We start from the raw sequence: 27,747 nt of genomic DNA on the forward strand, positions 1-27,747 counted from the left end.
CACTGCTTAAACATTTTTTTTCCCCCTTTAGGAAGACTTCCCTAGTCACCCACTGGAGAGAAAGATGTGTTTCTGCTATGTGTCCAATACTCATTTATCCGCTCCTTCATTAATTCATTTATTTGGTCACTCATTCAACTTTATTTTATTTTAATGCTACATCTACCATGTTCCAGGCACTCTCTATCATGAGAGTCTTCTAACTTTATTACTGCCTTTCTCATTGACTCTAAACTTTGTGGGGAGCGTCCTTATTAATCATGTTCATCATGGTGTCCTCAGATCCCAGCTCATTGTTTAGGACATGTGGGGTAATTCAATTAATAAACAATTAATAAACATCTGTTGAATTAATGAATAAACATGAGAGTTTCTTTGTTTTTTCAATTAAAAATTTTGTGTTTACAGGTTAATTTTTCAGTAGAACAGCAAAAAGTTCAAGTGGATTATTTTGCACCTTCTTTGTGTAATGAAGATGTAAATTCTATCTTTATATTTTTCAGTTTTAAGAAGTGTTTAAGTACTTCCCATACGTGAGGCCAGGACACTCCATAAAGCACGGCTCATGTTCTTTTGTAGTCTAGGATGTTAGACTACTGGAATATCTAAGACAACACCTAGGCCAAGGCTGGGTAAGGAGATTAAAAAAAAATCAGGGCTGACACAGGCAGCTGAAATCCTAACTCGGAAGACTCGGAAGCCTGGGAAGCACACTAGGATTTAACCATGGCTAAAGGTAAATAACTTTGAAATAAAAACAGAGACACTGCCCCTTTCTCTACATTCATAATGGCACATTATGTTCTGTTGTCTTGACAATATTACCCTTGTTATATTACAGATTTTCACAGGAAGGAATGCTTCCTATCTAAAAAGAAAGGAGGAGGAGGAAAAGGAGGAAGAGGAAGGAGGGAGGGAGGGAGGAAGGAAGGGAGGGACAAAGGAAGGGAGGGAGGAAAGGAGAGAGGAAGGGAGGGAGGGAGGGAGGGAGGGAGGAAGGAGGGAAGGAAGGAAGGGAGGGAGGAAGGAGGGAAGGAAGGAAGGGAGGAAGGGAGGGAGGAATGGAGGAAGGAAGGAAGGGAGGGAGGAAGGGAGGGACGGTGGAAGGCAGGGAGGGAGGAAGGGGGAAGGAAGGGAGGAAGGAGGGAAGGAAGGGAGGGAGGAAGGAAGGGAGGGAGGAAGGAAGGGAGGGAGGGAGGGAGAAAGGAGGGAAGGAAGGGAGGGAGGAAGGGAGGGAGGGAGGGAGGAAAGGAGAGAAGGAGGGACGGAGGAAGAGAGGGAGGGAGGGAGGATGGGAGGGAGGGAGGAAGCGAGGGAGGGAGGGAGGAAGCGAGGGAGGGAGGAAGTGAGGGAGGAAGGAGGGAAGGAAGGCACGGAGGGATGAAGGGAGGAAGGAAGGAAGGAAGGGAGGGAAGGAGGAGGGAAGGAAGGGAGGGATGGAAGAAGGGAGCAAGGGTGGGAGGTAGGGAGGGAGGGAGGGCGGGAGAGAGAGGGTGAAACGGAGGGAGGAAGGAAGGAAGGAAGGAAGGAAATGAGGGAGGGAGGAAGCAGGGAAGGAAGGGAGGGAGGAAGGGAGGGAGGGAGGAAGAGAGGGAGGAAGGAAGGGAGGGAGGGAGGAAGGGAGGGAGGGAGGAAGGGACAGAGGGAGGAAGGGGGAAGGAAGGGAGGAAGGAGGGAAGGCAGGGAGGGAGGGAGGAAGCAGGGAAGGAAGGGAGGGAGGGAGGAAGGAAGGGAGGGAGGGAGGAAGGGAGGGAGGAAGAAAGGGAGGGAGGAAGTATGTCTTCTCATACTTTGATGTAGTGATTTCAGAACATATAAAATTCTAGCAATAAAGTGTTGGATGTCTAAAAGTTCCCCAAAGTGTTAGGAATCAATACAAATACAATAGGCTGTTTTCTAAGTAGACTGAAGAGTAATCTGGCTTTACTCTTTAAAAGGGAAGGAGAAAAATAATTTTTATGTCCCAGAACCAAAGATAACTTAAAAAATTATGGCAAACCAATGCATCCCATGTAACTGTTAAATATTATGTTGTCAAATATTTCACATCATGGGAAAATGTTAATGATACAGTGTCAAGTGAAAAAGCTGGTTTCTAAACAGAAAGTAAAATAGAATTCCCCTGAGTAAAAACGTTTATACACATGTACACATAGAAAATATGCAGACAAGAAAAACAGTCAAAGTGTATACGCCAAAATGTTAATAGTGTCTATGACTAGGTGTTTATACTATGAATAGCTTAATTTTATTATCTTTGTCCATATTTTCTAAGTTTTCTATAAGTTGTTAGATTTATAAGAAAAAAGCAATTAACATTTTTGTGTGTATTACTTTAAGATACAAGGAGCTCATAGCAGTGGTTTTCTAGCCCTCAATATGCATTTATTTAAGTTGTCTTAGGTTAAGAAAATATGTATGACCTGTTTATAGAAAGATGATTTATTACTTAGGAATGGCTTACACACTTCTCACTGAAATACATAATTTGATGCCTTTTGTTTACAATGAAAGGAATTGATAAAAATCTATGAGACTACATCCTTGTTTTTTTTTTTTTGTAGTTAAAACTATTGCAGTCATCTAAGAAAATTTTGGATGTTCCAGGTCCCTGTACCTAAGTGCCTAATTATAGAGATAACAGGACTGAAATTCAGGAATGAAATTTTGATTAAATTCTGATATACCTTTTACTACAACACACACACACACACACACACACACACACCATAAATTATACTGAATTTCTTGGCCTTGAGTACTTACCATCTTCTCTAATAAAAAGATATTCTTTTCAAACAAATAGAGAGGTGTAAAGGTAGCATACACAACTACCTGAGGGGACTGTATTGCTGAAGAACCTGTAAAACCAAACACATACTGCGTCATGGAAATTCTAGACAAAATGGAACTGGCAGGTCTTAGTAGACTGTTCAAATTCCTTAATGAACTTATCTTTGCTGATGAAATATAGGTAAATAACTCTGCATGCATATAATAAATGTTAAATCTCAAATGTACATCTATTTTATAGAATGTCTTATCAGTTTTACCTTCACAGTAGTACCATATAATTCATTAAGAAATCATTTTACTTCATTGTAAAACACTTATTACATAAACTCACTCTAGCTATCTGTCAATGTAACTTAGCTTTCATAGAATCTTTATTTTGAATTTAAGGAATTCTGAGAGTTTCTGTGTCATTTCAAGTAGAAAGAAAACATAAATAAATTAATCCTCCCATGAAGAATGGAAACTAAGAAGGTAACTTAGTTTGGAATGTTTAATGCCTGTAGATTTGCTCCTGAACATCAATATTTATTCATGTGTTCCTTAATACCCCTGAAATTACCCCATTTGATTCATGATGCTTTTGTTCTTTAAAGATTCTGGCCAAAATAATAGAATTTGTTTTCCTCTATTGTTTTTATTTTTAATTAAAAGGTTTTGATTTATTCCTTTAAAATTCACACACTTAACAAAAGCAGAAATATAGATCAATGGAACAGGATAGAAAGCCCAGAGATAAACCCACGCACATATGGTCACCTTATCTTTGACAGAGGAGGCAAGAATATACAGTGGAGAAAAGACAGCCTCTTCAATAAGTGGTGCTGGGAAAACTGGACAGCTACATGTAAAAGTATGAAATTAGAACACTCCCTAACACCATACACAAAAATAAGCTCAAAATGGATTAAAGACCTAAATATAAGGGCAGACACTATCAAACTCTCAGAGGAAAACATAGGCAGAACACTCTATGACATAAATCACAGCAAGAACCTTTTTGACCCACCTCCCAGAGAAATGGAAATAAAAACAAAAATAAACAAATGGGACCTAATGAAACTTCAAAGCTTTTGCACAGCAAAGGAAACCATAAACAAGACCAAAAGACAACCCTCAGAATGGGAGAAGATATTTGCAAATGAAGCAACTGACAAAGGATTAATCTCCAAAATTTACAAGCAGCTCATGCAGCTCAATATGAAAAAAACAAACAACCCAATTCAAAAATGGGCAGAAGACCTCAATAGACATTTCTCCAAAGAAGATATACAGATTGCCAACAAACACATGAAAGAATGCTCAACATCATTAATCAGTAGAGAAATGCAAATCAAAACTACAATGAGATATCATCTCACACTGGTCAGAATGGCCATCATCAAAAAATCTACAAACAATAAATGCTGGAGAGGGTGTGGAGAAAAGGGAACCCTCTTGCACTGTTGATGGGAATGTAAATTGATACAGCCACTGTGGAGAACAGTATGGAGTTTCCTTAAAAAACTAAAAATAGAACTACCATATGACCCAGCAATCCCACTACTGGGCATATACCCTGAGAAAACCATAATTCAAAAAGAGTCATGTACCAATATGTTCATTGCAGCTCTATTTACAATAGCCAGGACATGGAAGCAACCTAAGTGTCCATCGACAGATGAATGGATAAAGAAGATGTGGCACATATATACAATGGAATATTACTCAGCCATAAAAAGAAATGAAATTGAGTTATTTGTAGTGCAGTAGATGGACGTAGAGTCTGTCATACAGAGTGAAGTAAGTCAGAAAGAGAAAGACAAATACCGTTTGCTAACACATATATATGGAATCTAAGGAAAAAAAAAATAAAGGTCATGAAGAACCTAGGGGCAAGACGGGAATAAAGACACAGACCTACTAGAGAATGGACTTGAGGACACGGGGAGGGGGAAGGGTAAGCTGTGACAAAGTGAGAGAGTGGCATGGACATATATACACTACCAAACGTAAAATAGATAGCTAGTGGGAAGCAGCCACATAGCACAGGGAGGTCGGCTCGGTGCTTTGTGACCACCTAGAGGGGTGGGATAGGGAGGGTGGGAGGGAGGGAGATGCAAGAGGGAAGAGATATGGGAACATATGTATATGTATACCTGATTCACTTTGTTATAAAGCAGAAACTAACACACCATTGTAAAGCAATTATACTCCAATAAAGATGTTAAAAAAAAATTCACGCACTTAGATTTCACTGCACTAGATAATATGTTTATTGAAGAATAATATCTTTAGAACCGCAATATATAAATTATATGTTAACCCTGGATCACTCTAAAATGGATTAAGATGTGAACTATGCCCAACTTGTAAAAATATGTTTTTACATTTAAAAAGTAAATTTTGTATATGTAGGGGAGCAAAATTTGTCACCTTAAAATGTATCTCTCTGTCATGAGGATTATTTTGGGCTTTTTTTTTTTTTTTTTTTTTAAGAACAGAGTACTCAGGAATTCTTTCTTTTTACCTCCCCCTTAACTGCCTATAAGAATTCAGATAAAGGGCCTGGTCCAGGAAGAGCACTACCACCAGAGACACCTACAAAGAATATGGGCTAAGTGTGGTAGGGCAGGGCCTAGAGACAAGAGTCCTCTCTGTGTCCCACTGCCTCTGCATGGTAGAGCCAACATGTGTTTACCAAACATTTGCTTTTCAATCTCCAGGTGAATTGCCTTCCTCCCTTTTGAAGTCACAAACCCCCGACCCCCTTTTCTTTCTCTCAGATGGTAGATAAGCCTCAATTGCCTAACTTGTCCTTGGGTTTCATTTTTCTTATGAGGCCTCATACATACATAATTATTATTCTTTTTCTTCTGTTAATCTGTCTCATGTCAATTTAATTCTTACACCAGCTAGAAGAACCTGGAGAGAGTAGAGGGAAATTTTTTCCTTCTCTAACATATTTTTCATGCAGCAGAGATCTGAACCCAGGCAATTTTACTCCACAGCCCAAACTTTGAACCACATTCTGTATCTAGAGGTTGACTTAACTATGAGTTTGGTAGAAAAAGAGGCATTGTTACCATCATTTTCACAAAGAAAGAAACTCAAAGAAAGGTTTAGCCATTCTCACAAACATGAATAATTATCAGTAACTTTGGGACTGTTATGTCATCCAGTATCAACAAAGATTGCTTAAGGCATCACTATAAGAAAACAAGTTTTTGTATAAAATTAAAAATATAATGACTAGTGTTTGTATTTTCTCTACCAAACCACCAGACATGTTTCTGTAAAAATACAAAGCCAGAACTATGAAAATGCTCTCACAAAAAAGCATAGTAATGTATTAAGAAAGAAGACAAAATGAAAAGAAAAACAACTAGATAAAGCATAGTGCTGGAGGTAAATGGACATGTTTTCATGTAAAGAAGGATGAACTGAGAATTATGATATACACTCTGGAAGCACCAAGACAGATGATCCAATGTTAGGACTATAAAGTTTAAAATATATATTTTATATATCAACATATATATAAAATTTACAGAGGAGGACATATATTAATACACATTAATATATAATTATATGTTTATATAAATATATTTATATATTTTATAATAAAAATACGTGTACTAACATATAATATATATTTTTATTAGTATTATATATTCTCCTTCATGTAAACACTTCTGTGACTGTTGTACCATAAGAACTTGGATAACATTGTCTCATATGTAGGATCTTGCTCTGTTATGCATAACCATCCTGAGGGCCTAACAATTATGGGCAACCTTGAAAAGCTTATTTAGACATGTCTAAACAGGAAATACATTTCTATGCTCCAGTGTTTTCCAGCATTTTAGGAAATAAGTGCAATAATTATTATTCTAGGAGACTGAGAACTTACAATCTGACAGAGACTGTAGAGAATATTGTACGTCTGATGAGGGCCTTGAACCATGAAGAGACCATTTGGATTTTTCCTTTTCTTTTTCCTTCTCTCCATCTTTACTCCTCTTCTTTCCAAGGTCTTTTGCATCGGCTTTTCCAACATATTAAAAAAATGTAATAAATCTTTTAACTACAAAACCTCAGTGTATGTCGCTTATTAAGTCATTGTGTTGAAAAGAAAGTTAAATAGTAGTAGTATTTAACTTATTTAAATGTAAAACAATAGCCATAAATTTCCCCAAGTACTACTCACCTCAAATTAGTAACATCAAAATAAAGCAAAACTTTGAAAATTGACATGTATTGTGAAAGACATGCAGCATTATTTATTATTGACTACACATAATTTTATGTTAAATGTAGATGATCAGCTGAATATAATTTATTCATATAAAATCATGGTGTCAGGCTGATTTTCTCATTTAAAAAAGAAAAAAGAAAAACCAGCAAAGAAAGTGCTTAAAGTTGAGTCCTAAATGTGGAGCCCTCTTAGATCTTCTTTACTTGGGGCTTGCATTTCAAGAAACACAGCTTTCTGCCTCCAGAATATCTTCTGGTGGAAACTGGCTACGAACCAATGTCCACAAACCAACATCTGATTGTCCACATGTTGTGTGTAGTAAAACCCAGTACCCAGAACCGTCCATCATTTGAATTTCCATTCACATTTACATTTCTATGAAACATGTTCTCCTTCAACTTACCCCTAAGCTTTTTTATTTCCTAATAAATCCCTTCCAATTCTAAAACAGAAATTTCAAATTTCTGCCATTCATTCTTTCATCATTTGCTAAACTTGTAATCACCATTGATCAGGTTGTTTGTTTTTTTTTAAATTTGCATAAATGAAAACTATAACATTAACAACTTGTACTGCTCCTTAGCTTCTAAAGTAAATCTATCTCATAGCTTTTATAGTAGATTTAACATCTATGTTAGATACAAAGGCAAAGATAACTATAAGTGTAGGATGAGATATTTTATTGGGAAACAAGTCCAAAAACATCAGAATTTTATTTTGTGGCTTTTCTATAAATATTTGCCTTAAAACTAATTATAGGTAATAATATATGACTTCATGTATGATTTTAAAATGGGGTTTTAAAAGCCTTTAAATGCCTATTCAGAATTCATAATTTTAAAAATATAATATATATATAATAAAAATTATAAATAGAAAAACACACTTTTCACATAGAAATTTGGGAAGTATGCAAAAATGTTTACCAAAATGTGTTTTTGCCAATACCATGAGTAAATCTCTTGCTCCTCTGTCACGTCATTTCACCCATCTGGCCAACCCCTCTGAATAAAAGTAGCAGCTGAGTCCTACTGGACATGGCCTTCCTCTAGTTCTGCAAGCTTCTGCCACATCTATTTTAAATAACAACGAGAAGCTTCATCTCCACCTCCACTTCACTCTTAGCTTGTAGAGAATAGAAGCCTTTTGTCAGAAACCCTCAGCTTCTCCCTATCAAACCCATTCATCCACTGAATGTGCATCTGTCCTCTCCCATGCCCTGTGCCCACCCATTAGGATGGAGGAGACTTTGCTCCCTGGTTTGGTCCAATCCCTTCACCTGGGCTCTCTGGAAACTTACACTATGGCTGTCATCTCAACTGCATTTTCCCAATCACTTAAAAATACTTCATCAGGTAAAAATTTAAATATCTTTCACAGGTCCCCTACATTCCCTGTCAGCTTCCACATTGTCGCTCTCCTGTTCTTCACAGACAAACTCCTAACAGGGGTGTTTATAAATTATCTTACTTCCCACTTATTTCTTAACCTCTCCAACGTGTCTTCCACTCCCATCACTTACCAGTGCCCAGTGACCTCCATATCACAAAATCCAGCAGAGAAACTTGAATTCTCCTCATATTTCAACTCTCAACACTACTTGACACAATCTCCCTGATTCTTAAAACACTCTTTTCCTTTGACTTCAGTAGCAACATGCTCTGCTGGTCTTCTTCCTGTTACTCTGGTCATCCTTTAACCTCTTTTGCCAGCTCATTATTTGGTACCCAGTTCTCAGATATTTAGCTTCTTTAAGGCTGAGTCTTAAGCTTCTTAGTCTTCTCACTTTACGCCATCTCCTTGGGAATATCATTCATTGTTTAATTTGGCACGCATTTGTCAATGATTCCCAAAAGTATATCACCAGCCTGGAACTCCTGACATGAAAGTACACTTGATTTCTTAAAGGCACTTCAAATTCAATATGTTCTGAGTCATTCTGTGATCTCTCCTCATAAAGCCGTTCCTCTTTTGGCATTACCCCTCTCAATAAAAGGTACTACCATCTATCCAGTTTTGGAAGTCAGAATTTTACACATCATCTTTGCCACATTCTGCCATTTTTTACGTTTTAAATATCTCTCAATCATTTACTTTATCTGCCTCTCCACTATGACTGTCCTATTACCCTACGCCAAGCTACTATTGTCTCTGAACTGAGCTGATGCAAAGGTCTCCAAATTGTTTTTTCTGAGCTGATGCAAAGGTCTCCAAATTGTTTTTTCTATGTCCACTCATGTCACTGACTCTCCACCCCCATGTGCACACCAAGTTATTTTCTTCTCAGAGCACGAGAATATCCTTTTGAAAATGTGAAATAGATCATGACTCAACCCTAAACTCTTCATTAGCCGTCAATTGCTCCTTGGTAAAGATCAATCATCTTAACATGACCTGGAGGATTTGACATGATCGTCTCCTATCTACTTCTCCAGGCTCTTCTTAAGCCACTTTATTCCACACATCCTCTCCTCCAGCTAAACATATCTTCTGCCAGGTCTTCCAAATCATTGTCATTCCTGCTACTTCTTCATAATATTTATATCTGCTGTCTCCTCTACCTAGAATGCTCTTCCCTTCTCAGTCCTTAATCTTCCTCCAGATATCCCTATCATCTTTGCAAACACAGCTCAAAATTCCTTAGGGAATTCTTCTTTGATGCCCCAGACTAGGTCTTTCATATGAACTCCTAAAGTTTCCTGTATTTCCCTTCAAGACTCATGTATTGGTATGTATTTATGATTTTTAAAATTAATGTTAGTCCCACTCACTAAACCTTAGTTCTAGGAAGTGAGTTCCACACCTGATTTTGTTCATCAAGTTATCACTAATTCCTGGAGCACTTAACCGATATTCTCAGCAAGTAGTATATTGAATGGATTGTTAAATGGAGGGATGGATAGACAGAAGTTAACTTGTGATACATGAGAAAGGGATTCCAGGTTCAAATTAATTTAGGATACACTGGGTAAAACGAATTTAAACTGGCTTTTTTTTTGCTTTCTTTTATAAACTAATGCACATTAGATCATTTTAAATGGCACTGATGATAGGCAGATATCACACACACAATTTTTTTGTATATTTTTGAGGAACATTTACAGTAATTATTTCTGGGCAGTATATGGTTAGAAATGCTGGTTGATAAGATCTAGGTAAGGACAAAATATCAATATCTTATAAAACATAAACATTTGAAAGATCATTATAGATGCTATCACAGTACATAAAAAAGCTGAGTATCTTCTAGTATATTTAACTCTACTATACAAGCATTATTGTTCATATGTATGACTATATGAAATATTTTAGAAAACATAAAATAAATAATGATTAAATATATTTCCCACTTAAGAAGAAATGCTCCTACACTCTGTAAAATAACGCAAAAAATTTTTTTCCAGATTTTAACTTTCACCTTACAATAACCTGCAAATCATAATCTAATCTGTGTCTATTTCACACTTCCTGAAAAGGAAAACAGGACAACTTTTCTCCTTTGGTATTCTGGTCCTTTCCACTCTACATATAACATAAGAAAGATGTGTTTAAGGGAAATTGAAAACTTAATGTGTTTTTCTATATTAATAAATATATTAATTGAGTATCATCAAAATATATAATTGCCTTTGATTTTTAAGGAGAGCAAAATATAGTAGAATAATTAACATATGGTAAACACCATTGCAAGTTCTAATATCTTAGAAAGGACCTTAATTACATGACTGTTTTCACAACACTTATATAAATATAATGACAATAAATAATCATTAAATTAAGCAATGACTAAACTATAAAGTGTTTATATATAATACCCATATTGAATAACATCATGATATAGAATGTCTTACCCTTTAAAACTCTGTCACTTTTCTCAGGTAATTTTAGTGTTGTTGCTGAAACTTCAGGTTTGAATTCCTTGCCATCTTTCATTTCTTTGCCATCTTTCACTTCTTTCCCATCCTTCATGTCTTTTCCTTGTTCTTTTAATTTGGCATCTGTGTCTGTTATTTTGCTTTCAGAGCTGGACTCATCTGACAGCTTAAACTCGGGCAATATTTCTCTCAAGAGCTCCCAAACTTTGTCCATATATCCTGGGCTTAGGTAAAAAACAACATTAATTTCCAAATTAAGCTTTGTATTCCACATCAAGAATTGCTGACAGAAAAAAATTAACTTGCTACTTCAAAAAACCAATTACAATAGTTTCTTCACATGTTAGTTAAAAACACCATTATGTGCTTATTTATTCAACAAGCTTTGATTGAGTGCCTCCTCTGTGGTGGGCTTTGCTGATGCAAGGAGACCAAACACAGAGTTCCAATTAAAGATGGTGATGTAGGAAGATTCTGAACTCACCTCTTCCTATGGACACAACAAATCTACAGCTACATACAGAACAATTTCCTCTGAAAATAATAAAAAAAATTAGGTGAGGAATTCCTTCATATCTGGCAAATGAGAAAAAAAAACATAGTGAAATGGCTAGGAGAGGCTGAGACACAGTCTTGCCATAAACCTCACACAGTGTGGGCACACACAGTTTGGAGGGAGCTCACATCCCTAAGCTTTTCCCTGAAGAGTGAAGGGTTTGAACCCCACATAATGGCACCCCAACTTTTAAGACCTGCAGATCAGAGACAAGCTCCCAAAACATCTAGTTTTGAAAGCCAGCAGGGCTTGCATCCATGAGGCCCACAAGGCTATAGCAAACTCAGAAAGAGTTCTTAAAGGGCTGTCACAGACTCACCCATCCCAGGACTCACCCATCGAAGAGCACCCAGTAGGAGACTTTAATATCCCACTTTCACCAATGAATAGATCATCCAGACAGAAAATCAATGAGAAAACATTGGCCTTGGGACTTCCCTGGCAGCCCAGTGGTTCATACTTCGTGCTTCCACTGCGGGGGGAGTGAGTTTGATCCCTGGTCAGGGAACTAAGATTCCACATGTCACGTGTCATGGCCAAAAAAAAAAAAAAGAAAGAAAACATTGGCCTTGAATGACACATCAAATAGGATGGACTTAGAACATATAGAACATTCCACCCAATAGCAACAGAATACACATTTTTCTCAAATGTACATGGAACATTCTCCAGGACAGATCATGTGTTAAGTCACAAAACAACTCTTAATGAGTTCAAGAAGACTGAAATCGTACCATGCATCTTTTCCAACCACAACTGTATGAAACTAGAAATTAATTACAAGAAGAAAACTGGGAAATTCACAGCTATGTGTAGATTAAACTATATGCTACTGACCAACCAATGGGTCAAAGAAGAAATTTAAAAAATGCTTTGCGATAAATAAAAATGGAAGTACAACACAACAAAAATACAACAGATACAACGGCAACAAATACAACAAAGCAAAGATAGTTCTAAGAAGTAGTTCTGTGAGAGTTCGTAGCAATACATGTCTACATTAAGAAATATGATCTCAAACTACCTAACTTTACACCTAAAAGAAATAGAAAAAAAAGAACAAATGAAGCCTAAAGTTAGTAGAAGGAAGGTAATAACAAATATCAGAGTGGAAATAAATGAGACTAAAAAGACAGTAGAAAAGATCAAAGAAATTAAGAACTGGTTTTTTGAAAAGATAAACAAAATTGACAAACCTTTAGACTCACCAACAAAAAAAAGAGAGAATACTCAAATAAAGAAAATCAGAAATGAAACAGACACATTGTAATTAATACCACAAAATACAAAGGATCATAAGAGACTACTATAAACAAATATACAAAACAAACTGGACAACCTAAAAGAAATGGATAAATTCCTAGAAACATATGATTTACCAAGACAAAGAAATAGAAAATCTGAATGGACTGATTACTAGTAATCAAAAACTTCCCAACAATGAAAAGTCCAGAATCAGAGAGCTTCACTGGTGACTTCTACCAAACATTTAAAGAAGAATTAATACCAATACTTCTCAAATTCTTTCAAAAAATAGAAGACAGGGGAAAATGTCTAAACTCATTTAACGAGGCCAGCATTACCCTGATATCAAAATCAGACAAGGATATCACAAGAAAAGAGAACTACAGATCAAAATCCTTGATGAACATAGACACAAAAACTTCACAACAGAATGTTAGCAAACAATTCAACAATACATTAAAAGGATCATACACCATGATCAAGTGAGATTTATTCCTGGGGTGCAAGAATGATTCAACATGCATAAATCAATCAGTGTAATACATCACAGTAAAAAAAATGAAGGATAAAAATCATACGGTCATCTCAATAGATGCAGAAAACCATTTGACAAATTCAACATCCATTTATGATAAAAAATGCTCAACAAAATGGGGTTAGAGGGAACACACCTCAATATAATAAAAGACATATATGACATGCCCACAGCTAACATCATACTTAATGGTGAAAAGCTGAAAGCTTTTCTCTAAGATCAGGAACAAGATAAGGATAGCCACTCTCACCACTTTTATTCAGCACAGTATTGGAAGTCTAGCCAGAGCAATAAGGCAAGAAAAGGTAATAAAAGGCTTTTAAATCAGAAAGGAAGAAGTAAAAGAGTCATATTTACAGATGACATAATATTATATATATAGAAAACCTTAAGAAACTCCACCCAAAAGCTGTTAGAATAAACAAATTCAGTACAGTTGTAGGATACAAAATCAATATACAAAAATCTTTTGCATTCTATACACTAATAATGATCTAAAAGAGAAATTAGGAAAACAATCTCATATACAAGTGCAGCAAAAAGACCTAGGAATAAACTTAACCAAGGAGGTGAAAGACCTGTACACTGAAAACTATGATATTAATGAGAGAAATTAAAGAAGACATAAATAAATGAAAGATATACATGGCTTATGGATTGGAAGAATTAATATTGTTAAGATGTCCATACTACCAAAAGCAATCTACATATTCAATGCAATCCCTATCAAAATTCCAATGACATTTTTCACAGAAGTAGAATAAACAATCCTAAAATTTGTATGGAACCACAAAATATCCTGATTAGCCAAAGTAATCTTGAGAAAGAAGAACAAAGCTGGAGGCATCACACTTCCTGATTTCAAACTGTAATACAAAGCCATAGTAGTCAAAAGAGGATGATATTGGCATAAAAGCAGACACATAGATCAATGGAATAGAATAGAGAAGCCAGAAATAAACCCATGCATATATGGTCAATTAATTTATGACAAAGGAGCCAAGAATATAATGGGGAAAAGTACATTCTCTTCAATAAATGGTGCTGAGAAAACTGGACAGTCACATGCAAAAGAATAAAACTTGACCATTATGTTATACTATACACAAAAATTAACTCCAAATGGATTAAAGGCTTACAAGTGAGACCTGAAACCATAAAACTCCTAGAAGAAAGCATAGATGTTAAGCTCCTTGACATCAGTGTTGGTGATAATTTTTTGGACTTGACACCAAAAGCAAAGACAACAAAAGTAAAAATAAACAGGTGGACTATATCAAACTAAAAAGCTTCTGCAAAAAAACAAAACAAACCTACAACAAAATGAAGAGACATCCTACTGAATGGAAGAAAATATTTGCAAATTATATATCTAATAAAGGGTTAATATCAAAATATAAAAAGAACTAATTTAACCCAATAAAATGACTATCCAATTAATAAATGGGCAGAGGATCTGAATAGACATATTTCCAAAGAACATATACAGATGGCCAACAGGTACAATGAAACGTGCTAAACATCACTAATCATCAGGTAAATGTAAATCAAAACCACAATGAGTTATCACCTCACACCTGTTGTAATGGCTATCATCAGAAAGACAAGAAATGACAAGTGTTGGCAAGGATGTGGAGAAAAGGGCACTTTCATTCACTGTTGGTGGGAATGTAAATTGGTGCAGCCAGTATGAAGTTTCTTCAAAAAATTAAAAATAAAACTATTGTATAATCCCACAATTCCACTTCTGGGTATTTATCCATAGGAAATGAAAACACTAACTCAAAAAAACAGATGCACTCCCATGTTCACTGCAGTATTATTTACAATAGCTAAGACATAGAATCAACATATGTATCTACGGATGGATGAATGAATAAAGAAAGTGTGGTATTCATATACACAATGAAATATTGTTCAGACATAAAAAATGAAGGAAATCTTGCCATTTGCAACAATGTGGATGGACTTTGAGGACATTATACTAAGTGAAATAAGTCAGAGAGAGAAAGACAAATATTGTATGATCTCACTTATATACAGAATCTAAAAACAAACAGCAAAACAAACAAAAATGAACTCACTGATATAGAGAACAGATTAGTGGTTGCCAGAGGCAAGGGGTAGGATTTGGGCAAAATGGTGAAGGTGTTCAAAAGGTACAAATTTTCCAGTTATACAATAAATGAGTCATGGGGTGGTAATGCACAGCATGGTGACTGTAGTTAACAATACTGTACTGTATATTTGAAAGTTGCTAAGAGAGTAGGTCTTAAAAGTTCTCATCACAAGAAAGAAAATGATAGCCATGTGTGGTGCTGGGTGTTAACTAGATTTGTGTTGACCATTTCTCAATATATACAAATATTGAATTATTATGTTGTACACCTGAAACTAATATATTGTTATATGTCAATTACATCTCAATAAAAATAAATAAACAAGCAAAGAAACAAAGAAACCAAAATAAACAAAGAGACCAAACATATGGCCCTAGTCTCAAGGCTCACTCAGTCTGGGAGGGGAGAGAGGCATGTCACACACATGACACGGAAAGAATATGTATTTGAGCATCTGTTAAGTGCCAGGCACTTTCCTATATATTATCATTTAAATAAATGATCTCTATGTTACTTCTCTGTGGAATTTAACAATATTTTTACGTTCTCTAAACTCTTTCCTGAGGCTTCTACAACATCGTTCTTTTCTAGTTTCTATTATTATAGAAATCACTTGCAGACTCCTTTGAACACTCCCTTTCCTCTGCTCACTGCTGACCAATTAGGGCTGCTTCCCCAGAGTTCTCCTCAATATGCTCTTGATAGCCTATAGCCTTTCCTCAGTGAGTTAATAAGCACAACCATATTTTAGGTTCACCTGTACTTTTATGTAACCCTCAAATCATTAGCTCCAGCTCAAACCTCTCTCCAGAAGAGAAGAGGTTGTGTACACCACCTAATAGACATCTATCCAAAAACAAACAACTCGGACTTCTCTGGTGGTGCAGTGGTTAAGAATCCGCCTGCCAATGCAGGGGACACGGGTTCAAGCCCTAGTGCAGGAAGACCCACATGCCATGGAGCAACTAAGCCCATGCACCACAACTCCTGAGCCTGCGCTCTAGAGCCTGCAAGCCACAACTACTGAGCCCCCCTGCCACAACTACTGAAGCCCACGTGCCTAGAGCCTGTGCTCCACAACAAGAGAAGCCACTGCAATGAGAGGCCTGCGCAGCGCAACGAAGACCCAATGCAGCCAAAAATAAAATAAATTTATAGAAAAGAAATCAAAAACAAACAAATCAATCAATTAAAATATCCTGCCACCATCTTCTAGTTTTCAATCAAGTTAGAAAACTGAGAATGACCAAGTCTCTCTCCATGAAACTCTCATCAAATAAAAAGTACGTCCCTTAGATCCTACCTCCTCCTACTGCAATTGACAACACTTTCTCCATTCTTTTATTTTTTTTAAATATCTTTATTGGAGTATAATTGCTTTACAATGTTGTGTTAGTTTCTGCTGTATAACAAAGTGAATCAGCTATACATATGCATATATCCCCATATCCCCTCCCTCTTAAGCCTCCCTCCCACCTTCCCTAACCCACCCCTCTAGGTGGTCACAAAGCACAGGGCTTATCTCCCTGTGCTATGGGGCAGCTTCCCACTGGCTATCTATTTTACATTTGGTAGTGTATATATGTCGATGCTACTCTCACTTCTCCCTAGCTTCCCCTTCCCCCCCACATCCTCAAGTCCGTTCTCTAGATCTGTATCATTAGTCCTGCCCTGCCACTAGGTTCATCAGTACCGTTTTTTTTTTTAGATTCCATATATATGTGTTGGCATACAGTATTTGTTATTCTCTTTCTGACTTACTTCACTCTGTATGACAGACTGCAGGTCCATCCACTTTATTACAGATAACTCAATTTCATTCCTTTTTATGGCTGAGTAATATTCCATTGTATATATGTGCTACATCTTTATCCATTCATCTGTTGATGGACATTTAGGTTGCTTCCAATCCTGACTATTGTAAATAGTGCTGCAATGAATATTGTGGTACACGTATCTTTTTGGATTATGGTTTTCTCAGGGTATATGCCCAGTAGTGGGATTGCTGGGTCATATGATAGTTCTATTTTTAGTTTTTTAAGGAACCTCCATACTGTTTTCCATAGTGGCTGTATCAATTTACATTCCCACCAACAGTGCAAGAGGGTTCCCTTTTCTCCACACCCTCTCCAGCATTAACTGTTTGTAGATTTTTTGATGATGGCCATTCTGCCTGGTGTGAGGTGATACCTCATTGTGGTTTTGATTTGCATTTCTCTAATGTTTAGTGATGTTGAGCATCTTTTCATGTGTTTGTTGGCAATCTGTATGTCTACTTTGGAGAAATGTCCATTTAGGTCTTCCACACATTTTTGGATTTGTTTGTTTTTTTGATATTAAGCCGCATGAACTGCTTGTATATTTTGGAGAAAAGACCCCGAATAGCCAAAGCAATCTTGAGAAAGAAAAATGCAGCTGGAGGAATCAGGCTCCGTGACATCAGACTATACTACAAAGCTACAGTAATCAAGACAGTGTTGTACTGGCACAACAACAGAAATACAGATCAATGGAAAAGGATAGAAAGCCCAGAGATAAACCCACGCACATATGGTCACCATATCTTTGACAAAGGAGGCAAGAATATACAGTGGAGAAAAGACAGCCTCTTCAATAAGTGGTGCTGGGGAAACTGGACAGCTACATGTAAAAGAATGAAATTATAACCCTTCCTAACACCATATACAAAAATAAACTCAAAATGGATTAAAGACCTAAATATAAGGCCAGACACTGTAAAACTCTTAGAGGAAAACATAGGCAGAACACTCTATGACATAATTCACAGCAAGATCCTTTTTGACCCACCTCCTAGAGTAATGGAAATAAAAACAAAAATAAGCAAATGGGACCTAATGAAACTTAAAAGATTTGCACAGCAAAGGAAACCATAAACAAGACAAAAAGATAACCCTCAGAATGGGAGAAAATATTTGCAAACAAAGCAACTGACAAAGGATTAATCTCCTTTCTCCATTCCTATCACCACTTTCTCTGTAGAAGCCCTTGGCAAAGACTTCTGCAATACTGCACAAACCAGTTCCCCTGCTCCAGTCCTGAGCCATCCTCCAAAATCACAAGTCTGATAAGATCATCCTCCTGTCTAAAATCCCTCAGTGACATTCTGTTGTGAAGATTTCTTAACTTTCTCTATTTGGTTCCAGCATACCTCTCCACCCCATACCCATCCATCCTCCAGAACCCAGCACATAATCTAGTCCTGCAGGACAATGTGCCTTTCTGGGACTACACCCTGCTCCCTTGTAGTTTCAGGCTATTCCTTCTTCTCTGAGTTGGCTTTCCTACCTCAATAAGCTGCACTAATTTCAACTAATCCTTTGAGGTCAGTTTAAGCATTACTTCTAGGGAAATTAAGCTATACATTCCTGTCCTGGATTCCCAAAGAATCTTTTACAAACTTCTAGTTTAGCCTTTTAAAATATTTTTGAAATTACTCTATCAACGAACATTTATTGAGAACATACTGTGTAATGGCCATTCAGTGTCATTTCTCTAAGCACAGAAGTCTCAACATTGAGAAAGACAAAAAGGGTCCCTATTCTCATGCATCTTACCATCCCAGTGGATGGATACAACTGAGAGAGAGAGAGAGAGAGAAGATAACAGGCAGCTATAACTTTCAAGATGAAAACAAAATAATAAACAATGGGATATGGAGTCATTCGGGAAAGAAATAATTTAGATGGGATAGTTGAGAAGGCCTATCTGAGGAGCTGATAGTTAAGCTTGGTGATATCTAAATGTTATGACATATCCAACCAAGTAAATATCTGATGGACGATCATTCCAGGCATAAACAAAGAACAGTTCATGTAAAGACCCTAAGGGAAATGAGTTTAGCACATTTGAGAAACAGAATGAAGATGTGGGTGGCCAGCTAGTGGTTGCCAAGACAGTTTTCATTTTTGCATTTAACCCCATAACAGCTCTGCAACATAGGTAGTACAATCCTAATTGAAGTTTAAGAGGTTATAAATTTTATGCAGTCACAAATGATAGACTACCAAATGACAGAATCAGGATTAAAATAGATCTTTCTGAATCCAAAACCCCTGTGTTTTTTCCCACCTACAATGTAAAAAATGTTATGCTGTGAAAAAGAAATATTCATACACCAAAGGATGAGACTATACAACATGTTGGACAGTTAGGCTTAAATATGGGGTGGTGGAGCGCTCTATTCACAAATGAATTACACCAAGATCAGAGAAATTTGTGGAGAAAAGCATCATCTCTTCATTTGAAATTGTCAGACTTCTAATAGCCACTCTGTATTTCTAGTATAATACGGAGAGTTAGAAGGTGTTTTTTTTTTTCCAAATGATAAAACAGTGCTAACTGTAGGAAAACATAAGAGGCAGGTCAACAGTTGCAAATAGAGCAATGTCTCCCTTTGGTACTTCTATGGGAGAGGGAAGGGAAAGGCTGTCTGTTGAAGATGCCACAAAACACTTTTCACCCTAATTGATTTTCATATGGAAAAAGTCAGTAGTGAACACAAGTATGAAACTTGAGTACTCTAATTCTCCTGGACCTCTGTAAAACCATGACCATGACAGGCGAAGCCCCTCAGGGGCTGTCTCTGCACAATCGAATCCTTTGTAGGAAGAGAGACATCCCACTTCTGAACATGCCATGGCTTTGATCATGTTGTTCTCCTGCTTTCCCTGTCCCTTTCCTTCCGTCCCCTCAAATCAAACCCAGTCAATGGTAAAGGCTCAGATCAAGTCAGAACTTTCTCCATGATGCCATACGTGACCTCCACCTGCATCCTTGGCAGATGGTGATTTCAAATTAAACATTTCTTGCCAATCACTATTATACTGTTCCATGACATTCTTTTCATTTAAAATTATACACTTATATACACATGAGTTAACACTGTGATTTTATAGTGTAATTGTAATTTTAAATTACATGCATAGTGTAGCAGAATGTTCATAACAAAAAATCCTACAAATCATGACATAAATCAAAGAGAGTATATATCTTTTACTTTCTGGGTACATTTAGAAGTAAAATGATAAACTTGAACATCTGAGTCAGTCTCATTTTTTTAGACTTTTCTCTGTTTCCAAAGGTTGATTATTAACTACCATACATATATCTATATAATATTAAATAATACAGTGATACTCATTAGAGGGAAAGAAACTTGCACTAATTATGTCTCTACCATACATCAGTTACTTTTTCTGACACTCTGACCTACTCAATCCTGAGAACAACCCTATAAGACAGGTCGTTTTTACCTGCATTTTACATATGAAAAAACTAGGGCCCCAAAATGTTATATTACTTGCAAAATTCACACAGCTTGAAATTGGAATTATAAGAATGTAAGTTTAGCTATATAGTTCTGACACCAAAGCTCAAGCTTTTTCCCCTTATATCATTTTCATAGACATTTTATAAGCAACCATAAATTGATGCAAATTGAGCATCTAAAATCCTTCAAAATTTTCATTTAATTTAATTATTAAACTGGTCTTGGGACTTCTCTGGTGGTCCAGTGGTTAAGACTTCACCTTCCAATGCAGGGGGTGCGGGATTGGGGAGCTAAGATCCCACATGCCTCATGGCCAGAAAACCAAAACAGAAGCAATATTGTAACAAATTCACTAAAGACTTTAAAAATGGTCTATATTAAAAAAAAAAAGTCTTTAAAACAAAAGAAATAAACTGGTCTTATAATCATGAAAGTATATGAATAGTGTTTTCAGTTTTCATGTATGATTTCACTGTATGATTCTAGCAAGAGACAATTCCCAATTTTTAATTTACTACTTTTCTAGTCACAAATCATTTTGATCTCCTGTTTCTTTACCACCCTCTGATAGACTTCTGATGTTTTCATGTCTCTGGTTTATTTATTGCAGGGAAAATTAAGGCAAAATTTTAAGCATTCCATCAACACTGAAGATAAAAATTTAGAAAAGTCCATACTTATAAACCCCATTCTCTCTTTATTTCTCTCCACTAACATTGACCATATCATGTCAATAAATATCCTCTTCTCTTAGATATCAGAAAAGGATTTTCCATGAGACGATCTAAAAGGGTGCTATCTGGACCTTTCCCAAAGGTAAAAAGCAAAATCAGCTCTCTTTCAGGAAAGTGGTCCTTAGAGGAGTTTGTCTACCCTCCCATTTTTTTCCCTGCAAATATATTTTCTTTGAACTAAACAATGGCTAGTTTATCCTGCTGAAAGGACGCTTTAGGTGGTAGAATCCAAGTCACTAGGACTTGTCTTCAGTCTCCTTTAACCTGGACACTGGGAATGGTAGCTTTCTAACACCAAAGATCAGAGATGATCCAAATTGATAACTGTACTGTGGATTTGATCTTATAAAACTCAGCATCTGGATTGATGGCATGTTCAGATCTACTGATCTAATTATTTTTTATGTACTTAACCTGATTAATTTCCAGTATCAATGGTAATATGATCAAATTATGTGGCTATAACATTTATTCATGAAACAAAAAATATTTGTGAAATTTTAAGTAAGTATTAAATTAAATCCTCTCTCTTTGAACATAGACAAACAACATCTATATATCTAGAATCATATGAGAGAAAGACTGTGGGCTTTGGACCCAGAAAGATTTACATTCAAATATTACCTCCAGGTACAATGTACACAGCTTTAGGGAATTCAACCACTCTGAGCTTCAGTTTTCTCATTTCTAATGACATATAACACCTAGCTGATAGGGTCATATGGATAATTAAATAAGATAATCTTTTCAGGACTGTGGGTGTTAATTAGAATAATATATTAAAGTGCTTAAGGCCTAATAGGCATTTTAATATTATTCATTCCCTAGTATGGGTAGCTAATTAAAAGTCGCTTGTACTTTTCTGTATTGAATAAGTGTATAAGTAGAAAGGGACACCTGTAAATATTTTATCATAATAAATAATTAACATTGTTTTAATATTTGTAATTCAGATATTTAAGGATTAAATTTACTATATATAAGGAAACAGAATTTATCCTGGTATTCTCAAGGAATTTTTTATAATACTATAACATGTTATTCTCCAAACATTTTGTAAAATGTGACAATTTTTAAAATTTTCTTAAAGACTAAGAATATTTTAGTTAAAGAAACCTTACTGGGGAAGAGAGAAAAAAATATATGAGTACTTAATGGTCAAACGTACTGGAGAGAAATGACTTCTGGTAACCATCCTGTGAGTGCGTGAATCACTGTGAACTCTCCCAGTTCTCTCCTCTCCGCTACATGGATGCTAAAAAAGCAAATACACAATAGTATGGTCAATAACATTTGAAAACAGAGAGAGGTCTATAAAAAACAGGAATCTCTAATAAGCAGTGATATAATAATAAATGTAAGGGTCCTACTGGTTATACATTAGAGCACAAGAATATACTTTTCCAACAGTCAGATGACTTGTTTTGATAAGGCACTTAAATAGATCCAAAGATAAAATTTCATATCTATTACAAAACATGCTTACAAACTTTATTTTATAAATGTATTTCTTTTATTTTATTTATGTCTGCGTTGGGTCTTCGTTGCTGTGTGCGGGCTTTCTCTAGTTGAGGCGAGTGGGGGCTACTCTTCGTTGCGGTGCTCGGGCTTCTCAATGCGGTGGCTTCTTTTGTTGCGGAGCTCGGGCTCTAGGTGCGCGGGCTTCAGTAGTTGTGGCTCGCTGGTTCTGGAGTGCAGGCTCAGTAGCTGTGGCACGGGCTTAATTGCTCTGCGGCATGTGGGATCTTCCCGGACCAGGGCTCGAACCCATGTTCCCTGCATTGGCAGGCGGATTCTTAACCTTTGCGCCTCCAGGGAAGCCCACAAGCTTTATTTTAAAATGTCATATATATAAAGCATAACGTCATAAACATATCCATACATATTATATATCGGGAAATATATATAGATGATATATAATCTATTCTATATATTCAATATATTATCATGGTCTTTTAAAAATAGGGCAGTGTCCTTCATCTTTCTAGTTTCGGTAATTATTCTAAGATTCCTATGAGGCTGTGTATTAAGTCAGTCTCACACATGGCAGGACAAGATGGGCATCAGACATCTTTAATTAAATCCTTAGATAATTTCAGAGAACCAGAAACATCCATTCTATCCTGTACAAAAGAGTGGATCTGCCACCATAGCATAAAGTCAAATGAGGCCGTGATTGATCAAATATTGCTCTTCTCATTTTAATCCTTTTGTTAAAAATTTTTTTTCTGAAGTGATTAGTTTATTTTCATTAACACACACAAATGCCATATCTATGTTTTGCTCAGGAATCAGAGCTTCAGTCCACCTTATGCCAACGGTGATGACTGATGGTATTGACCGGCATACATGTCTTTTTCTTCAGAAAGAAATCTTACTATCTTAGTCACATGCTCCATCATTTAAAAATTTACACTGGCTTCTAGTTTACAGATTATAAATTGTGATATGTCTATATATCTCAAAGATAACTAATATCTTAGTTATAACTAAGTTATAGTCTAAGTCTAAGATATAACTAAGTTATAGTCTAAGTCTAAGATAACTAATATCTTAGACTGTGGGATAATTCACAGTCTAAACTCCTCTTTGAATAATCATATTAATATTCAGGATGTGACGGTGCAAACCCCATAAAAGTAACTCTTTTTCCTTTGCATATTTCCTAGTGGTATTTAAATAACTACTAAATATTAATTTCTTAATGTAGAAAGCTAAAACTCCCATAAAATATTTACTATCTACTATAAAATCTGAGAAAAACTTTTGGACGAATATAAATTGGACCATGTAGTGATTTCCACTGGTAAGCCTAAGAAATGTCTTACATTAAGTCTGGTCCTTTATTTTCAAGTTGGATTTGTTTATTTTTCAAAAATAACAATAATTCTATTACTCAAGTTGCTACAAAATTCTACTGAACTGTAGCTTTAAGAAAGATAAAATGCTCCTCCAATTATCCAGGTCACACATTTACTGCTTCACTGGCCTTGCGGCTCTAATTCTCAGAACTTCAAGTTAGGTCTGAGAATTAGGAACATTATTTTCTTTCAAAAATAAACAAACATAGTTGTCACTATTTTGAACACTTGGTAGTATTCAGCTACCTAAAATGATCTGAGCTGAGCTTTTAAAAATGATTGCAATTAAGTGTTGCAAGCTGGGTAAAACAAATTTCCAATAGAAAATTGAGGGTTGGTAAGAGAAAAGAGAGATGAAAAGGATGGCAGTAGGAGGGGTTGTTTTCGTTGTGTGGCTTTGGGAGAGAAAAAGGAAGCTGAGCTAAATGAAAATCCACAAAAAATCAGACCAGGCTACTGACTGACAGTGCTATGTGTAATAATAGAAGGGGAGGGGGCTGAGCTTTGAGCAAATGGCTGGAGTGGCCTCTTAAAGGAGCAGCGGTGACACACTGCAGGAGGGGGAAGGGTGTCAAATTCAAGCTGGTGCACTGTGTGTGAGAATTCTCCCACTGAGCAGAGACACACAGCTGCCATGCATTTGCAAGTCAGGCATCAAAGATTTTTTGCATCATTCAGGCCAGAACGGAAGGACCACAGGTCTCTACAAGTGGAAGCTAAGAGAATAAACATAGCAGACATGTCCCATACATGTCTGCAGCTTACAAGTCATGCAGGTATATAAGACACAAGCAGATTTCACAAGAATTTTGAAGGAAACATGAGTAATTTTCATCCTGAATGTATAAAAAGGAACAATGTTACCAAAAGTATGAGGACTACACTGACATCCTTCAGAAGAGTTCAGGGCTTCAAGATTAGTAAATGATTGCTGCATGTACAGAGCCTAAAACTTTAACTGGATTCCAGTGTACATTATTCAGTATTTACATGAACCAATAGTTTCCCCTACAAAACAACTTCTTTCTCTCATTAAGCTGAAGATTAATTTTCCATGACTGACTTTCCATTCATTATAAGGAAACACTGGATGTAGAATAAGTTTTTAGTATTTTTCCTGGAGGAATTTTGTCGTATTGTGGGCTAATGCAATATTTCACATCAGTGGCTTTGGCATATTTATTTTTATATTAGAAAGTTTACATTGTTTGGAGAAAAGGCTTCTTAAAATTGAGTTTTTGAAAAATAAAGCTATGCAATACAGAACTACAGTTGTCGTTGCTGTTGTTTGCCTGTTTGTTTTTATACAAGTGAGTGATAATTTTTTATTCTACTTACTCCACATTTGCCAGCTTAATGATAGCTTTAGACAAAAGCATTGGCCAAAGTTCAAATTCACAGGTTGTAGCTGGAAGCAATAGATTGTTTTCTTCATCAAAAGGCAGAAAGTCATCAATAGTTATCTTTCTCCAGCAACCCTAAAGATGAGAAGAAAGGAATATATTATCAGTGATTAACACTATTTTTTCTCATACATTATTGTACACTGCTGACATTATTATTTACTGTTTTATAATTTTATTTTAGCATTTTACATCTAATGACTGACATACTGGTATTCAATACTACTCTGTCTGAGCATTTTACCTTATTGTTTAATGTAATTATAGCATGCCTATATCTATATCAATAGTATGATTATTTATGAGGTCTTTTAGCACATTCTAGGGTGCCCCATCCTACATAATGCAGTAAATTGAAGCGTTTCAAATAGCAAAACCAAAATACCACACAATCATGGAAAGTTTGGACATGATTAAATAACTTAATACAGTCATAATGCAAATTCTGCAAATGTAACTTTAGTAATTATTTTTTATCCTTATATCCTCAGTGATCTTATACTTCCAATTACCATATTACTCCTACTCCTGTTTAAAGATCTATTTTTTAACATAAAGCTAATTAATAATTTATTTAATAAAATCATTATATACTTACCTGTATATATATTATTTCATTATTAAAAGCTTGAGGTAAATGATAAAATTAATGATTGTGAACTCAAATATTTTTTTAAACTTTGGTTTTACATGTGAAATTTTAGTTTGAATTCATTTCTTCCCCCAAGAAATATTTCAGCAGTGACGCAAGCATTGTGAACCCAAAGATCTGTAACACATGGCTTATATCTATACCATTGAATTGCTTACAGACTAGTGAGGGAAGGCATATAGGCAAATATAAAATGTAATATGTTTAAAATGCTCTAGGACCAGAAAGGAAAGTGTGACTAGTTTTGCTTGGGGGATGTCCTCACAAGAAGGTGACATTTGAACTCAAGATTCAAGGAACAGTGTAATTTTCCCAGGTAGATAGGAACAATAGGGTGAAAAATGCTTTCTTTTTATGACACCTGTAACTGAACTCATACTGCCTTATTTAGTGGTTATATGACTTTTTCTTTATTTCCTTATGGATGATGTAGGGCAAGACAGGTTTAAAGTCACAGGTGTTTAGCTACTCTCTCTTCTAATTTTAAGTGAAACGACCCAAAAGAATACACAGTGAAATAAGCCAGATACAAAAAGACAAATATTGTATGATTCCTCTTACATGAAGTACCAGGAAATATCTAATTTATAGAGACAAAAGGTATAACAGAGGCTACCAGGGCCTGGAGGAGAGGGGAATGAGAAAATATTGTTTAATGGATGCAGAATTTCTATTTGGGATGATGAAAATGTGGAAATAAATAGTGGTGATGATTGCACAGCATTGTAAAAATACATACTGTCTCTAAATTGTACATTTATAATGCTTAAAATGCTAAATGTTATGTATATTTTACCACAGTAAAAAATAGCAATAGTAGCTCCCTTCTTACACTTTGATTTTCAGAAAATAAATTTCAAGGGGCTATCTGGATTCCTACAAAGGAAAAGTTTTAAGTAGCCATAAGAACTTTGTTATACCAGTTTAACAAGTATCACCTGCTTCCACCTGATCAGTGATTACATATTTCAATACAGAATGCTTTGATTGCTAAACACTGTTGAACTGTATACTTTACATGGGTGAATTGTATGGTACGTGGATTGTATCTCAATAAAGCTGTTACAGAAAAATACACAAGGATGAATGTTCAATATTACATATCTAAAACATAATTTGACTAAGGTTATAATAATTTTCACTGATATTAATACATTGGTTAGTTGTCTCCTTTAAATTTATGAGTAAATGAAATGTTATGTATACATAAACACAAATAATTTTTGAAACCTCATTATAGGGCATTGAATTATTATTGCATTTGGTATTTTTTGTCACTGCATGTAAATGATGTATATTGGACATTTTTACTGAGTTTACTGTGTTAGTGCCACATAATTTTAAAAGACCATCACAATGTTTAATTATAGAATGCTTGTAAAGAAAGATACCTTTTTGTTAAGATAAACATAGATTAATAAAAGATACTTTAGAATACAGTCATGT

General features: G+C 35.7%; 1 protein-coding gene and 1 long non-coding RNA gene across 3 annotated transcripts in view; one reads left to right on the forward strand and one right to left on the reverse strand.

The window, feature by feature from the left end:
* The window catches only part of LOC137204464 (uncharacterized), a 136,917-nt gene extending 132,094 nt beyond the window's left edge, over positions 1 to 4,823 (forward strand). For both annotated transcript variants that reach the window (XR_010933638.1, XR_010933637.1), the window contains 2 exons: positions 504 to 736; positions 2,565 to 4,823. This is a non-coding gene — a long non-coding RNA (uncharacterized lncRNA). The remainder of the gene's footprint in view (positions 1 to 503; positions 737 to 2,564) is intronic.
* Positions 1 to 27,747, reverse strand: part of ADGB (androglobin) — a 187,172-nt gene that overhangs the window by 92,242 nt on the left and 67,183 nt on the right. The window contains exons 6-10 of the mRNA XM_067701839.1: positions 25,585 to 25,724; positions 22,554 to 22,640; positions 10,882 to 11,129; positions 6,686 to 6,820; positions 2,767 to 2,861 (exon numbers count right to left, since the gene is read on the reverse strand). Coding sequence (XP_067557940.1) covers positions 2,767 to 2,861; positions 6,686 to 6,820; positions 10,882 to 11,129; positions 22,554 to 22,640; positions 25,585 to 25,724 — 705 coding nt within the window. The remainder of the gene's footprint in view (positions 1 to 2,766; positions 2,862 to 6,685; positions 6,821 to 10,881; positions 11,130 to 22,553; positions 22,641 to 25,584; positions 25,725 to 27,747) is intronic.

The sequence above is a fragment of the Pseudorca crassidens genome, chromosome 13, assembly GCF_039906515.1.
Source record: "Pseudorca crassidens isolate mPseCra1 chromosome 13, mPseCra1.hap1, whole genome shotgun sequence".
Taxonomy (NCBI): Eukaryota; Metazoa; Chordata; class Mammalia; order Artiodactyla; family Delphinidae; genus Pseudorca; species Pseudorca crassidens.